This window comes from Podarcis vaucheri, assembly GCF_965113315.1.
Source record: "Podarcis vaucheri genome assembly, chromosome: 2".
NCBI lineage: Eukaryota > Metazoa > Chordata > Lepidosauria > Squamata > Lacertidae > Podarcis > Podarcis vaucheri.
In genome coordinates, this window is record NC_138760.1 from 111,555,848 (window position 1) to 111,573,142 (window position 17,295).

General features: G+C 45.6%; 1 protein-coding gene across 5 annotated transcripts in view; it reads right to left on the minus strand.

Annotated features, from left to right (window-relative positions):
- Positions 1-17,295, minus strand: part of IL17RE (interleukin 17 receptor E) — a 53,900-nt gene that overhangs the window by 27,039 nt on the left and 9,566 nt on the right. Inside the window, exons 1-4 of one of the 5 annotated variants that reach the window (XR_014216019.1) lie at positions 16,584-16,854; positions 6,608-6,744; positions 5,260-5,414; positions 403-421 (exon numbers count right to left, since the gene is read on the minus strand). Coding sequence is in view for 4 of the 5 variants with exons in the window: in XM_082209647.1 (XP_082065773.1) it covers positions 403-421; positions 5,260-5,376 (136 nt within the window). In the remaining variant the exon portion in view is untranslated. Of the gene's footprint in view, positions 1-402; positions 422-5,259; positions 5,694-6,607; positions 6,745-10,451; positions 10,730-16,583; positions 16,855-17,295 lie in introns of those variants that run through there. The other 4 variants (XM_082209647.1, XM_082209649.1, XM_082209648.1 and 1 more) reach the window with 4 other exon arrangements.

Consider the following 17,295-nt stretch of genomic DNA (forward strand, 5'->3'; position numbering starts at 1 on the left):
GCAACGGGAGCTCACCCCGTCGCGGGGATTTGAACCGCCGACCTTCTGATTGGCAAGTCCTAGGCTCTGTGCTTTAACCCACAGCGCCACCCACGTCCCTCATTGTCATATAACCACCATGCAAACATATCAGAATGAATGCTCAGCAAAGATGGGATGTAATCTAACTCCTGTGCAAACAAATCACAATAAATGCTCAATAAACACATTGCCCAGAGGGACCCTTGGTTATATTCTGCAACATTATGACCCTTCCTGCACTCCAGGCCAAGCAACATCCTAGAGTTTAGGAGTTCCAAAATCTTTTCTCTTCAATTTCCACCCCAAAATGCCCATGGTTCCTTGCTGCAATCACAGTCGCCGCACAAGCAGCAGTACAGGGACGCTTATTTTTATACTCACCAGTAGCATTCCAGCATTCCTAGAAAAAAGAAACAAGAGAGAAAGAAAAGTTCAGTGAGGTAAAGTGGAATCAATATCTCTCCCTGCAATCCTAAGGCAGGAGCATATTTGCCGGAAGCAAAACAGACAGGCAGGGTCCACAAATGTTTGCTAGTCCAAGGAAGCTGAGAGGTAAAGAAAGTACAGTGGAACCTCGGTTTTCGAGCGTCTTGGAAGCCGAACGTTTTGGAACCCGAATGCTGAAAACCCGGAAGTAATTGCTTCTGTTTTCGAACACGCCTCGGAAGCCAAACGGCTTCTGAAGCGCATTTCTCAATTTTCTCAATTGAAATTGCTGACAGCGCTTTGCGCCTCAGCTGAAGGCAGCCCTCTTTAGGGAAGTTTTTAATGTTTGAAGCTGTACTGTTTTTAATATTCAGTTGGAAGCCGCCCAGAGTGGCTGGGGAAACCCAGCCAGATGGGCGGGGTATAAACAATGAATAATTATTATTATTATTATTATTATTATTATTATTATTATTATTATTATTGTCAAACGTTTCGAAAGTTGAACGGTCTTTCGGAAAGGATTACATTCAACAGCTGAGGTTCCACTGCAGTTCTTCATACAACATGCATTTCATTTATAAAGATCTCACTGGTCTGGTTCACGCATCACACTAAGCCACAATATAATGAATACAGTGGTACCTCGGGTTACATACGCTTCAGGCTACAGACTCCGCTAACCCAGAAATAGTGCTTCAGGTTAAGAACTTTGCTTCAGGATAAGAACAGAAATCGTGCTCCGGCGGCGCGGCAGCAGCAGGAGGCCCCATTAGCTAAAGTGGTGCTTCAGGTTAAGAACAGTTTCAGGTTAAGAACGGACCTCCGGAACGAATTAAGTACTTAACCTGAAGCTGTATATGGCTTTCAGTAACCCTGTGAATGTGCTGGCACCCGGGTGAGATAGCACTTTGATTAATGAAACAATATGTCCTTTGAAATGTGTTTGTGGGAAGGCGGGTATTGTTTTATTTGCGGTTTTTTGTTATTGTGTACTTTGTGGTTTTATTTTGTATTTTTATGCTGTGAACCCCCCTGAGATCTTGGATGCACGGCAGTATAAAATTCAATAAACAAAACAAAACTCACTTTGCTACTGCTACTTCCCAGCAGGGCTACCAACTTGAATAAAATGGAGGGGGGCAGATAAACCCTACCCTGCATAACTGATCACAAGATGTGGCACACACACCATTTGAATGGCAATGCCCATCAACTTGGGGGTGGGCCTCTCAAATATTTTATGGGGGGGGCAAAGGGACCTTGGCTCCTAAGCTCTCCTAAGCCAAGACACTTCACCCCCCCCAAAAAAAAAATCTGGGAACTGTAGTTTTCTTCTCACGGAGCTACAGTTCCCAGCATTTGTGGGAAGGGATGCTTTAAATGTGTGCACAGCCCAGGCCTATGTGTTTCAATGCCTGGCTAAAGCTCTGCCTAGCAAAAACATATTACTGCCTGAACTGGAACAGTGAATGGCCCCCTCCTCCCGTGAAAGTCAAGATACCCAAGGTATTTTGGCACGTGAGGCAAAAGTGAGCATTAAAAAAACCAACCCAATGCCTCTCATAATTCACTGCCTTTTGTGATCTTCAAAAGCCGCTGCCTGAGGCAGTTGCCTCACTCTGCTTAACGGCAGAGCCGGCCTTGAAAAAAGCAATGAGTCCACGTAAGCTACTAGTTCACCCACCCAATCCAATCCAATCTTAAGTCCCTTGTGGCTTGGAAGGCGGAGTTGAATAAGCCACAAATTTTAACACTTCTCTGTCTAGTCACCCACAAGTGATCGTTATCACAGGAAAGTGACAATTTACAAGCTGCTTCCGCTTCGATCCTCACGTATTCGATTCTCACCGAGGAGGGATAGTTATCATGCCCTGACAGATGTGGTTTTCTCCATGTGTATGAGGGTGATCTCTCTCACACTAGATCTCTATCTATTTATCTATCTATCATCTATCTATCTATCTATCTATCTATCTATCTATCTATCTATCTATCTACACACCACAAACACACAATGTTGGGGGGGAGGAAGAGGACGAGAGGGAGCTCTGATTGTGTAACACCTCACACCTCAGCGGTAACAAATCACTGGCAAATAGGCGGCCATGCGCTACCGCTGAAATGTTACTCAATCAGATATGTGCCCCTGCGGATGAGAGGGGGGGTGTCATGGGTTTAAATTGAAATGTACTGAGAACTGCATTCCGGCACCTCTCAGGTGGACGCCGTTGCCATTGTAAGAGAACAATGGAGGTGTTTGTGGCGAGTTCCGGCAACTCTTTTTCTAGAAAAATAGCACTGTATACCCCCCTCTTCCTGAATCATCTGTGAGACTGCAATTTAGTCCTGTAGCAGGCCCAAACCAAGAGGCCACTGTGAACTACAGGGATACCAGCATACAAGGGGAGGCAAACAATCTCAAAGAGATGTACAACTGGTAAGAAAACAAACGATGGGTATGAAATGATGGGTTAAAACATCCCCAATTAGAACTGAAGGACTCTGTATTACTGGAAAGGAAAACATAAGGAATGAGCCAGTTCCTTCACACAAAAGTTATGAGAAGGAGGGAGGCATGTATTCATGATCTGAATAATCCCTAGTCTACCATAATGTGAAACACTGATCATTCGAGTGAGTGTGTTAAGACATTTAAGGAACGTTTTAGTAGGTGGGTCCCCCCCATTTTTTTTATTAAGGCCTGGGGTTTGTGGGTGGTATTCGACTAAGTTTTACACAGACCCACTGAAATTAATGAGCAAGACTAAGTAAGGTCCGTCCATTTTAATGGCTCTACTCTGAATGAGACGTGTTTAATCTTCCCTTAAAGCCATCTAAGTTGGTGGCTATCAGCTCTTCACATCTCGTAGGAAGGAGTTTCGTAGCTTCACCATGTGCCACGTGAAGAAACACTTCCTTTCATCTCTTCCGAATCTTCCTTTTCTGAAACGTCTTCAGTCTTACAATATCTTTTTTGAGGTGAGGCAACCAGAACGGTACACGCGTTGGCAGCATTACGATACTGGCAGTTTTATTTTCAGTCCCTTTCCTAAACAACCCTTAGCACAGCATTCGCTTTTTTCGCACCAGCTGCACACATTTATCTTAGCAAGACGGGAATCGCTAAGGCTGCCCTACACACATTCAAAGCTCATGACTTCCCCTAAAGAATCCTAGGAACTGTAGTTTGTGAAGGGTGCTGCTAACTGTAGCTCTTTGAGGGGAAAACTACAGTTTCCGCGATTATTTATGGAGGGGAGGGGAAGCAATGCACTTCACAGCTCGGTCGGTAGAGCATGGAGCTTTTAATCGCAGCGTTGTGAGTTCGAGCCCCACATTGGGCAAAAAACCCCCGCATTGCAGGGGGTTGGACTAGATGCCCCACACGGTCCCTTCCAACTGCACAGTTCTGTGATTCTGTGAAATATAAGGGGTGGTAGCCAACTAATGGCTTATCCACACTTTGCTTGTCCCACATCCAGAAATCACAGGTCTGAGAGGTTTTCTGCTTGTTCTGTGCTTTCTAGGCAGATTTTGATTTGCCATGCAGTTTCCCCCAGGAAAACATGCTCTTTCCTGCTGAACTGGAACAAACAGCAATCCATAGAAAGCACCATTGGAGTTTGGACCGATTCAGCAATAAACTGAGGGTTTTCTCGGGGGAAAGCGGCGGACCAAGCACAAGTGTGGAAAAGCCCTAAGTTTTACTCAAAGTAGACCCACTGGCATTAGTTAACACCTATCATAAAGATAGGTAGACGTAAGGATCTATACATCCAATTGTTCACAGCTGCAAGGTTGTTAATGGCTCAAAAGTGGAAAGAAATGGCTTTACAAGTTCAGGATTTGGCTATAATGGCAAACGCAACAAAGAGCAAGAATGGCAAGTGAATGTGGAAATAAATTATGAGGAAACTGGTTGTTCCTTATACGATCCCCAGTCCCCCAATAAAATAACTACTTCCCATGGAAGAAAATTCAAGGAGGTCTGGAGGGTTTCTTAGAGGAGAATTTTATGTTAAGACATATTTTCTTGCAGAATATTATGATCCGGAGCCATTTTATTTCCTAGAGCAGATTTGTTGATTTTCCTGAACGGATGTCGGATGATTACATAAATTTGAAAAATAAAAGGAAAGGAAAGAAATCGGCATGACTTATGCTACGTCCATCGATTTGAACTGTGAGGTAAACTTAGCTGAATACTCCCTGTTGTGTGTACAACAGGGGCGGGGGAAGAGAGAGAAAACCAACCAGAGAGCCAAAGAGCAGGGCGACTGTCAGATTCTTCTGAGAGTCCTCCGCTGTAGGGTCCCTATCCTGCACTTCCACCACGGACAGCCCTCGCTTTAGTTGCTCTGCGGGGCACTGCAACCCTGCCTTACTGTCACAATCGTTAACGGACTATGAACCACATTCCTGACAATACTAAGCACGCTGCCTCTTTTCCAGTTCCCTGACCGATCACATTTGCAGATACATTGTACCACAGCATTCTCTCTCCTCACGCTTCCCCCAAACCCCAAAAACATCCATATAAAGAAGGAGAGGAAGCAAGAAGAACATTCTCCTGTCACCCGCTTTAAAACAACAAACAAGAAAGCAGCCTGGGCAACTCTTGGCTTCAGGGAGCGCAAGGAACAGCCCAGCTGTCTCCCATGTCAATCTTTCCCATCAACCGATAAAGGATCGGCGCTCAAATTTTGGGGTTGCCCTGCGCCTGCACTGTCTGAGGTCTGCAACATCCACTGCCCGCCCCTTGCCCCAAAAACAATATCGTTGCACCAGTAAAAGTAAAAACATGCTTACGAAGTTGGTGAGGAGCTGCCGGCGGGCAAGAGGCAGGTAATTTCGGGGCGCAGCATGCAAGAGGCTCAGGAAGAAGGCGATGGGCAGCAGCAGGGCACTCGTCGTGGGCCTCCCCATGGAGTGCCGGGCTGGAGCTCAGCTAGGCCGGAACATGGCTGTTGTTAAACAGTCGAAGAGTCAGATCTCAGCACTCCTGGGCCAGGCAGCCGCAGGCAAGTCTCCACCCCTCAGTCTCTCCGTTCCCTGCTCTGCCTTGCCCCAACCCAGCCAGTCTGGCCTGCTTGCATTCCTTGGCGGCTGCGGCTGCTGCTGCAGCTGTTCCAGCAGCTGCTGGGTGTTGTTGTTGGGACAGCCTGCGAAACCCCACAACTCAGAGGGGTTCCGTTTCCCCTTCTGCCCCCATGTCATTGCAGGGTTCTCTGAGAGGCGGCACACAGCCTAGCTTGGCTTAATCATTTCTAGCCCTGGGTAAGGGGTTAAAGGGCAACCAGGACATGGGCGTAAACAAGGGGGGAGCAGGGAGGGGCAGCTGCAAGCAATAAAAATACTGCATTTTTTGCTCTATAAGACTCACTTTTCCCCTCCTAAAAAGTAAGGGGAAATGTGTGTGCGTCTTATGGAGCGAATGCAGGCTGCGCAGCTATCCCAGAAGCCGGAACAGCAAGAGGGATTGCTGCTTTCACTGCGCAGCGATCCCTCTTGCTCTTCTGGCTTCTGAGATTCAGAATATTTTTTTTTCTTGTTTTCCTCCTCCAAAAACTAGGTGCGTCTTGTGGTCTTATAGAGCGAAAAATACGGTACATAGCAAACCAAGGTTCTGCCCCAGCCCCACAACAAAAGGCCACACACCCCCTAACAAAAATCCTGTCTACGCCAGTGAACCAGGACCTATGAATCCACTGAGAGGACTCTCCCCATGTAAACTCTTAGAGCGCTAAAGCCCACCCTACACTCCAGGCTCATGCCCAGGAGCAAAGCTTCATTCATTCCTTACAACAACCCTGCAGAGTATGCCACTACCACTCTTTGTTTTATGGAACTGAGGATGAGGGAATGCGGCTGCTTGTAAAGAAGAGCTTTCCATGTTGGTGGCACACTTTTTAGACGTGCAGCATTGCACGACACAATAATTGAGTTTACTGACAAACCAGAGGTGTAAACTAACCCCTTTCCAGCCCTGTGAGGAGCGTGGGGAGCGTTCGCACGACACATCTGCACACACGACACACAAATGTGTCACAACAGAGTAAGGAACGTTTTGTGGCAAAGTGTCATGTGGGGTCTGAATGTCCCTGCCTAATGCTTCGATCTCTGTGACGTGAGCTATTAAAAAGATAAGGAGTGTCACCTGGTTGCTTATGCAATGCAAGAACCCTGGAAGATCAGGAACAGTTGGGCTGCTTGTGTTGCCTTGCTTCTTCTGCGATTGCGAACAGGTGCAAAGAAACAGTCCTGAAGTTTGTTGGTAGTTCCCAGTTCTCTAATCTGCATGGAGGTTTGAAAGACAGATCAATCAGAGAGCCATCAGCATCACACACATATGAAAAGTTTTGACTGGAGGAAGTTACTGTTCTCGAAGGGGACATTGCTTATACAGTGGTACCTCGGGTTAAGTAATTAATACGTTCTGGAGGTCTGTTCTTAACCTGAAACTGTTCTTAACCTGAAGCACCACTTTAGCTAATGGGGCCTCCCGCTGCCGCTGCGCTGCGAGAGCACAATTTCTGTTCTCATCCTGAAGCAAAGTTCTTAACCCGAGGTACTATTTCTGGGTTAGTGGAGTGTGTAACCTGAAGCGTATGTAACGTGAAGTGTATGTAACCCAAGGTACCACTGTATTGCAGGTGCCCAATGTTTACTTTAGGAATTCAGGGACATAAAAACTTTACTGATTTTTATTGTGCTATATTTCACGTTTCTGTGCAAATAAGGGACTGGAAATTTGGAACTAGTAACCAACTTTAGCACTCTTACAAATAAAGTGAGCTAAAGATGCTTTTTGGGGAGTGCATTTTTCGGTCAACCACCAGAAAATTGGCACTGTACTTTCATTAAGTGTGAATATAGGGAGCGACCATATTGCGTGGGGGTTCTGTTCCTGGCCCCTGCACATCTCTCATAATCCCAGCCCAGCCTATTATGCCCCGCCCCCATTATGCCCTCTTCTGGGTCCAAAATGACCCACACTTTGGTGGTCACAAAGCACTTCAATTCATTATCAGTGGTTAGGATGAAGAGTATACTGCTTTTTGTACGTAAGAAACCCAGGCTGCTGTACCTTTAAAGTATATTCAAAACACATTTCCCCTCAAAGAATTCTGGGCACTGTAGTTTCTTAAGGGTTGCTGGCATTCTAACTCTGTGAAAGGTAAACGACAGTGCCCAGAATTCTTTGAAGGAGAGAATGTACTTCGAATGTGCTTTAAAGGCATAGTGTGCAAACAGTATTTAACTGGAGTGAAAAATTGCTAATACAAACTGAAATTGAAGCTGAAAACAGGGAGGATGAAGGAGGGGGAGATAGGCTGCCAAGATAAGAGAGGTGACGGCAAAGAAGGAAGGGAGATGAGGAATGTGAGGAGAGGGCTTAATTTCAGATCAGCTCTTTCTCCAGATATCGGAGCAGCTTGCTTTGAATGGGAATTCTTCCTGCAGATATTCCTTCAAAGTCATGTTTCTTTATTCTCCCTGTGAAAGCTCAGAGCTAGCCTGCAAACTACCACTCAGATCTTCGCCAAACTTTGTTCCTCTTGTCAGTCATCATCCTTCTTAGATAACTGCCCCCCCCTTCTCCCCTCCCTGACTACCTCCTCCTAAAGCCCATTCTCAGAAGAAAAGCATCAACAGAAACACAAAAAAAATGTATGTTGGAGCCACCGCAAAGCTCCCTTTGCAATACACACACCTTGTTTGTTGAGCTTTCCTGCCAGAGAGATTTCTGTCACATCCAAACCGTACATTCAAAGCACATTATACCCCCCACAAAAATTCCGGGGGAGCATGGTTTAACCCTCACAGAGCTACAATTCCCAGCACCCATTACAAGCTACAGTTCCCGGGATTCTTGAGGGAAAGCTCTGAACTTTACATGTATGGTGTGGGTGGTGTTGCAGAGTTTATCCTTCCGTGGTTGCAAACCTATCAAGGCATACCTCCCAAGTCACCAGAGATCCTTTTTTAAGGCTTCAAGGTCAGCACTGCTCCTTCTCTCTCTCTCTCTCTCTCTCTCTCTCTCTCTCTCTCTAATGCTTTCATTTATTTTTCACGGTACGGAAGATACAGATTGAGAAAGCAATTGTTACAACAGTAAGCAACAAATAACCCGCCCCAATTAAATGACAGACTTTTGTCACGCTCTCTAATGAAGTGTCACTGGATTACTCTAAGGTCACAGCACATTTTCCCACGGGTGGATTCCTGTCACAGTCTGAACCATTTATATACTCAACTAACATTCGAAGTTGAGTTTCCCCCAGTAGCGAAACAGAGCAGGATTTCCAAAAAATGGGTGCCTGTGTCCAGTGCCAGATTTACGTATAAGCTAAACAAGCTATAGCTTAGGGCCCCACTCTCTTGAGGCCCCCAAAAAATTTAAAAGGAAAAGAAAACTGGATATACATTTCCAAAATATATAAGATAAAAAACAAATAAAATAAAACCTACATACAGCAGCAGTGTTTTGTGTTGTGTAGGCTCCTAGGATGTAAGCAATGGGCCCCGCCTGCTAGCCTGCTCCCTAAAATATCACTGGTTTGCTCATTTCTAGATATAGGGTGTCTACATTCTGCATGGACTGGTTGCAGGGCAACATGTGCAAATGGCTTTAGATACCTATTAGGTCCATAAATTAACATATAGCATATATTCTTTTTTATTATTCTTTTTTTGAATATTTTATTAGTTGAATATAAGAACAAGATATAATCAAATACAAGCAATAAAATACAGTTTTCTCCCAACGCCCCCCCCCCCCCGCCCAAAACAGCCCCAACTACGTCCAGGTAATTACATTAGTAATATAAGCAAATGAAAAATTATTTCTACAGTTGCTTGTTTAAAAAATATCATTCCACATGCTCCCATGTGTCTCAGGTGGTTTAAATGCATGTTCTTTCTTTGATGCATATGTAATAAAGAAGGACCACGTTATGTCAAAGTTATGTAGTTTCTCATGTTGTTTTCTTTCATGTACCCTTTCTGTTAACTTTTCCATCAAAATTAATTCCCAGACATAAGCATACCAAACTTCATATACGTTCACGTTTAATTTCTTCCAGTGTCTAGCAACAGCAAGACATGCTGCAGTTAGAAGATGCACAATTAAGTCTTTGTCTCTAAGATTTTATGCTTCATCTGCAAATATAGAAAGCAATGCTATTTGGGATCTAAATTGATCAATTGAGATGTAATTTGTTCCATTTCCTGAAATATTTTTAACCAGAAGTTTTTAATCAATGGGCATTTCTACCACATGTGTATAAATGTTCCTTCATTCCCACAATTTCTCCAGCATTGTGGAGAAATATTTTTGTCTATTTTGCTTAGCAATGTGGGACGCAAGTACCATCTGTGGGTTAGCTTTAAGGTGTTTTCTCTTATTTGGGCAGAAATAGCTCAAAAGGGGGCTTTTTGCCACATTCCTTCCCACAAACCATCATCAATCCCTTCTCCCAAGTCTCTTTCCCATCTAGTCTTCGAGATACAGCATATATTCAACACAGTAGCTTAGGGCCTCATCAAACCTAAATCCGGGCCCTGCCTGTGTCAATGTGCACAAGCAGGCACATGTGTGGAATACTGCTCTCCCACACCACCACCACAAACTTGCCCAGCACTATATACTAAGGAGAGCTCCACAGGTTGACCTCCAACTACAACTCCCAATATTATTGACCACTGGCCATGCTGGCTGGGACTGATGGGAGCTGGGAGCCCACAGCATCCGCAGGTTCCCACGCCGACTACAAGTGCAACACTGCAAAGAGAGTGAAGGCGTCTGACTGCATCCTGGATTTTAGGTGTCACAGAGTTGCATCTTCCTGGGGGAGAAGGGTGGCAGTCCTACAGCAGGTGGAAGCAAGCTCAAACGAAAGGGAGAGCTTTCTAGGGGAGCAAGTTTGAAGGCCTTTCTGCTTAGCCCTAGCCACCTTAGAACATGTGATGTCCCACCAAAGGGACTTGAACTTTCCTACCTCGGCCGACTCCCCGCCAGAGCGAATTCCCCTCCTCGCATCTCTTTCAGACAGCTACTGCACACTCATCCCTTCCTTGCTTCTCTGCCCCGTCCCCACCCACAGGTTTTTTATTTTGTGTGTGGGGTTTTTTTTAAAAAAATCTAAATGAAGAACTGAAGTTGGGAAATGGGGACATGGTACGGGGTGACCTGGTTTAGCTGAGGTTTCCTGTTGGGCTGACTCTACAGGTAATGAGGACGCTCAACGGCAACTCATCAGCCGATGTGGTGAAAGGAAGCACGAGCAGAAACACTGGGTGAGAGAGAGGGTGGGGAGAGGCAGAGAGAGAGAGAACTTCTTCCATTGAGGGCATGTCAAGCAGCCAGCCATTCTGGCCTGGCTCTGCCACACCTGTGCTGCTCTGATCAAACATCAACATGTGGATCTTGGCTACCTCCCAAGGGCACAAATACACATTGATTAGAAAGAGCAGCAGGAAGCCCTTTAGGTTACGTAGATCAGGCCAGGAAACCTGGTTTTTTTCACCCAGCTCGGGCAAGGTCCCATCGGCCCAAAACACTAGTGTTTACATTTCAGAAACAAGAGAGTTCAGAACAGCCTGGAAGTCATGTCCTTTCTCCATTATCTAGGATGCCTGTCTGTCCCACATGACAACACTTTGCATGCATAGTATTATTCAAAACGCCTACAATGATCTCAAGAGATTCACAGCAGACCTGGGAGGTAGCCTTATTTATGTGTGTTGCATTAATGTTGTCGTTTAGTTGTTTAGTCGTGTCCGACTCTTCGTGACCCCATGGAGCAGAGCACGCCAGGCACTCCTGTCTTCCACTGCCTCCCGCAGTTTGGTCAGACTCATGCTGATAGCTTTGAGAACACTGTCCAACCATCTCGTCCCCATAATGTCCCACTTAGGTGTCCCTATTTTCATTGGAGAAATGTCGGAGTGTATGGAGTTATCCGACCCTCGAGCTGTCTGAAGGCAATTCTGTATAGGGAAGTTTTTTTTAATGTTTAATGTTTTGTTATGTTTTATATGTGTTGGAAGCTGCCCCGAGTGGCTGGGGCAACTCAGTAAGATGTGTGGGGTATTTGTTGTTGTTTAGTCGTGTCCGACTCTTCGTGACCCCATGGACCAGAGCACGCCAGGCACTTCTGTCTTCCACTGCCTCCTGCAGTTTGGTCAAACTCATGCTGGGAGCTTTGAGAACACTGTCCAACCATCTCGTCCTCTGTCATCCCCTTCTCCTTGTGCCCTCCATCTTTCCCAACATCAGGGTCTTTTCCAGGGAGTCTTCTCTTCTCATGAGGTGGCCAAAGTATTGGAGTCTCAGCTTCAGGATTTGTGCTTCCAGTGAGCACTCAGGGCTGATTTCCTTCAGAATGGATAGGTTTGATCTTCTTGCAGTCCATGGGACTCTCAAGAGTCTGCTCCAGCACCAGTTGCATTAATAACCTGCCTCTTTTCTATGCTAGAACTCAGGGCGGCTTTGAGATCATAGAATTGTAGAGTTGGAAGGGACCCTAAGGATCATCTAGTCCAACCCCCTGCGATGCAGGAAGATGCAGCTGTCCCAGACGGGGATCGAACCTGAAACCTTGGTGTTATCAGCACCATGCTCTCACCAACTGAGCTGTCTAGGCTTACAAGAGGTTCCCAGGCAGTTTGCCACCGAGACCTGCTTTGCTCCAGCAAGGTGGTTACTTCACGAAAGGGTGTTTGGGGTAAAATAACGAAACTGGGTGAAATGATACTTATATGACCATTTTGGGGGGCTGGGCATGTCAGCCTGCTCTGGCCAAAACGACAAACGGTCTAGCGGTAAGGGATGGAGGGATCTGTCAATTACAGTTCTCGCAGTTTCTCATTTCCCCAAACTTAAATTCAGTTCTGCACATTTCCACGGCAATTTGTGGGTTCTTTTGTAATCCTCAGGAACGTTCATCAGTATATTGGCAAATATTTCTCCTAATAAACACATTTTTGTATGCAGTTTTGAATAACATACACTTTTCTGAAAAGCAATTTCCCCAAATACAGTGGTACCTCGGGATGCGAACAGGATCTGTTCCAGAGCCCCGTTTGCATCCTGAATGGAACGTAAAATGCAACGGCATGTCTGCGCATGCGCGGGTCGTGTTTTGCCACTTCTGCGCATGCGTGCGACGTCATTTTGAGCGTCTGCGCATGCACGAGCGACGAAACCCAGAAGTAACGCTCTCTGTTACTTCCGGGTTGCCGCAGAGCACAACCCAAAAGCGCTCAACCTGAAGCACATTCAACCCGAGGTATGACTGTACAATGTGTTTTTACAGCAAGTAATACACTGCACACTAATAGCTTAAAAGAAGAAGAATTGCATTTCTCCCTTATAATATATATGCATTTTTGTAAACAGTGGTTGAGAAATTCATTGCAAAATTCAGAGAAGTGTGAATTTCAAAGGACGGCTTTGTTTCAGTTTGCATATTGTTTAAGAAAGCACGAGTCCAACAGATACACCTTTAAATATGAAGTGAATAAGATTTATCCACCATCCCAAGCTAGCAGCACCTTAAAGGCTAGCCAATTTATTACAGCACAAGATTTCATGGATCAAAGTCAACTATATCAGACGCATGATCTTAAAATGGCAGATGTGTTCGTCTAATCCAGATCAGCAAGATCCTATGCCATACTATGTTGGCTAGACTTTAAAGCGCCACTAACCCATTTGTTACTGACATGACCCTGCTAAGCGAGTTGTCGTCACTGTGAATGCTTGCACAGAACGCTTTATTTAAATGAAGGCTCACCTACCCTGGTTCAAAGGAGGCAGGGTAGGGGATTATAATCAGATTACATGGCTCTTGCAAACTGGAATGGGATAAGGTAAACCTGGCTTCAGTTTATGACCCAAAAGTTGTCAATTACAGTTTCGAAGGCAGAGGGCCTTCTCAGTAGTGGTGCCCGCCCTAAGGAATGTCTTCCCAGCAGATGTCAAGGAAATAAACAACTACCTGACTTTTAGAAGACATCTGAAGGCAGCCCTGTTTAGGGAAGTTTGACGTTTTATTGTATTTTTAATATTCTGTTGGGATAAGGTTACCAGATTTTTTTCAAAGAATCTGGGGACACTTTTTTAAAAAAAAGACCAAAAAAAGTTATTTTAAAAAGTTATTTTTTAAAAAAACATGAAATAATATCTTCTCTTCTGTGGTCTCCTCTGTCACACGGCCTTCCTCTGGGCCCCGGCCTGCTCTCTTGGAGCGCTAGCCGCCGTGGAGTAGGCTCAGGTCGGGCCTGGGCTTGGCCACGTGTCCTTGCCCTCCCAGTGCTCTCCTACCTTTCCTCCTCAGTGGCAGCAGCAGCGACGCAACAAGGTCGGGGCTCCCCTCATTTTTCTCCTTCCTCTTTCTCTCTCTTCCTTTTCCTTCTCCTCTCCTCCTTCTCCCTACGTCGGCTCTGGGGTTTTCCTGACCCCAGAGCGCCACTGGGCAGTTGGCCACGTGGCTGGACACTCTCGCAGCAGTGGCAGTGGCAGTCTCAGCAGCCCAGAGCCAGCCTGGCAGCGCAGTTGGCTCTGGCTGGCTTCAGGAGCTGCTCGCTGCCGTGGCACCTGCCATTTTGCCTCGCTGGCATATGATGGGTCTTGCGCCGTTGAACTAATCACGGAACATTCATTGCCTACTAATAAATCTACAACACTTAAAATATAAATCCAGGGACATTAAATGAAATCCGAGGACATTCCAGGGACAGATTTGTAAATCCGGGGATTGTCCCCGGGAAACGGGGATGTCTGGTAACCATATGTTGGGAGCCACCCAGAGTGGCTGGGGAGACCCAGCCAAATGGGCAGGGTATAAATAAATTACTACTACTACTACTACTACTACTACTACTACTACTACAGTTTCAATGTATTACCTGGGGATTGGAGGGTCACATTTCAAAACCTGATTGACATGCATATTTCCAAAAGGAAAGGCCATACAAGGTTTGCGTGGGGTACATGTGATGGGAAGGATCTCTGTCTAAAACCTTAAAAGACCTGCTGGCAGTCAGGGCTGGCAAGATTAGATGGACCAAAATTAAGGTGGCGTCCTAAATTCGTATCTCTCAGCTTTCCTCGCCTTGGGTAATAGTTGTGTAAGTTAATAACATTGCTTACATAAAGCTTGACAGCATTCAGAGTGCTTCACATATATTATCTTGCGGCAATACTGTAAGTAGTTCAGTATGATTATTCCCATACTGCAGATGGGAGAGACTGAGCTTGGGAGACAGCAGCTTGTCTAAGGATCTAGGTGAATTCATGGCAGGCGCAAGATTCAAAGCACGAATTCCAGATCTGCGGCTTTGCAACTGGGCCACTGGACTCCACTGGTTCCTAACTTTCCTTTTTACATCCTGCTGTGACATTCCCATTCAGATGCTGGAACGGTATATTTCAAATCGGATGTCCAGCTGGCCAGGGGTGGAAAACCTGCCTTGGTCTTCTGCTCTGTGCCTTTAATAGCAGACATCAGAGTAGGAGACCTTTTGCAACCTGGAGATAAGCATTCGCTGTTATAACGTTCAGGAGCAAGTTGGCCGGCAGGATCCCGAGTGTAGCAAATTCCACCAGGAGTTCCAGCTGGGCAGGACTTTGACGTCCAGGGCCCCACTCGGCTTAAGAAGCAGGGCCCCCCCCAAACGCAGGAAGGCTGCCTTTTGAAATGTGAAGTGATACACCCTGCCGTCTAAAAGAATAATCCCCTCATCACCCTGGTTAACACCATCAAGTTCAGAATCTAAAATTATCTAACTGCACCACTGAGTTCCACAGCACTTATTTCCACGTTAAACACAGATGATAGCTCAGTTGGTTAGAGCGTAATGCTGATACAGTGGTACCTCAGGTTAAGAACTTAATTTGTTCCGGAGATCCGTTCTTAACCTGAAACTGTTCTTAACCTGAAGCACCACTTTAGCTAATGGGGCCTCCCGCTGCCGCTGCGCAATTTCTGTTCTCATCATGAAGAAAAGTTCTTAACCCGAGGTACTATTTCTGGGTTAGCAGAATCTGTAACCTGAAGCATCTGTAACCTGAAGCGTCTGTAACCCGAGGTACCACTGTAATGCCAAGGTTGCAGGTTCGTTCCCCGTATGGGGCAGCTGCATATTCCCGCATTGCAGGGAGCATGACTACATTCTCCTCAGGGTCCCTTCCAACTCTACAATTCTATAATTTCAAAATAAGAAAATTCCTTCCAGTAGCACCTTAAAGACCAACTAAGTTAGTTCTTGGTATGAGCTTTCGTGTGCATGCACACTTCTTCAGATCTGTGTATACTGTGTATACTGTGTATCTGAAGAAGTGTGCATGCACACGAAAGCTCATACCAAGAACTAACTTAGTTGGTCTTTAAGGTGCTACTGGAAGGAATTTTCTTATTTTGACTATGGCAGACCAACACGGCTACCTATCTGTAACTATAATTTCAAGTTACCTTTCGCTCTATAAGACGCACCAGACCACAAGATGCACCTAGTTTTTGGAGGAGGAAAACAAGGAAAAAAAATATTCTGAATCTCAGAAGCCAGAATAGCAAGAGGGATCTCTGTGCAGTGAAAGCAGCAATCCCTCTTGCTGTTCTGGCTTCTGGGATAGCTGTGCAGCCTGCATTTGCTCCATAAGACGCACACACATTTCCCCTTACTTTTTAGGAGGAAAAAAGTGAGTCTTATAGAGCAAAAAATACGGTAGTGTGCATACTGCAGCTCTCGAAATGTTCAAGGACTGACTTAATCTTCAGTCTGCTGCAGCAAAACCAACACAGAGACTTGCGATACCTTGCAGAGGGCTCATGTCCATGAAAAAACGTGCAACTGAAATGTGCAATTAAAAAGAAAATGGCGGAACAAGACTTCTTGGGTGGCGGTTGTTCCTACATCTAGTTTGATTTTGATTTTGCTCCAAATACCAGTGCCCGAAAAAGGAGTCCCTCCCTTTTGAGGAATGAAAACTCATAGCAGTCTTAGCATTACAGTTGTGATTCTTATTCTTGATATCTCTGTGATGAACAGCCCACCCTTCACCCTAAGGTCCCGAGGCAGTTGCAGCAATTAAAACATAGTGTTAAAAACATTTCAAAACAACTTACCATCACAAGAAATAAGGCAGGTGCTAAAGACGTACAACTCGGATGCCAAAAGCCAAGGTAAAGAGGGGCGTCTTCAGCATTGGCTGAAAGCTGTATATAACACAAATGCCAAGACGCACCTCTGTGGGGAGGGAGTTCCACAATTTAGGGGCTGCCACAGAGAATGGCCTCTGCCGATCTTCACACCTGAGGGATCTAGGGGGAAGGAGGCAGTCTGTCAGGTATTTGCCCCATCAGAAAAGATAACACTGCAGCTATTTCTGTGCATCTCATTCTGTGGTGCCAATACGACTCCTATTTACTATATACAGCCAGGACCTTTCACTACCGCCCACCTATGAGTCATGCGAAAACATCCTTCATGCTACGAGCCAGGTAGCTTGGAGCTAGCCAACACTCCTGTCGAAACAGATACCCTTGGATTCACTTTCTAGGTTGGTATCAAATCAACATTTTTTCCCCTCTTCTCGCTGTACGTTGGGGGACGTTTTCCATCAATGTGGTTCAGGCTGCTGTGGCAAGACTGATTAAGAGACCTAAGTCTTTAATACTGGAAATTGGATCTAAGCCCCAGGTTGGGCAAAAGATTCCTGCAGGAGGTTGGGCTACATGACCCTCGGGGTCCCTTCCAACATGATCAATGGGAAGATGTAGAATGGAGAGATGTAGGCTTGCAAAACGTTAGGGAAATTCCTGACATGTCCTGGTTTTC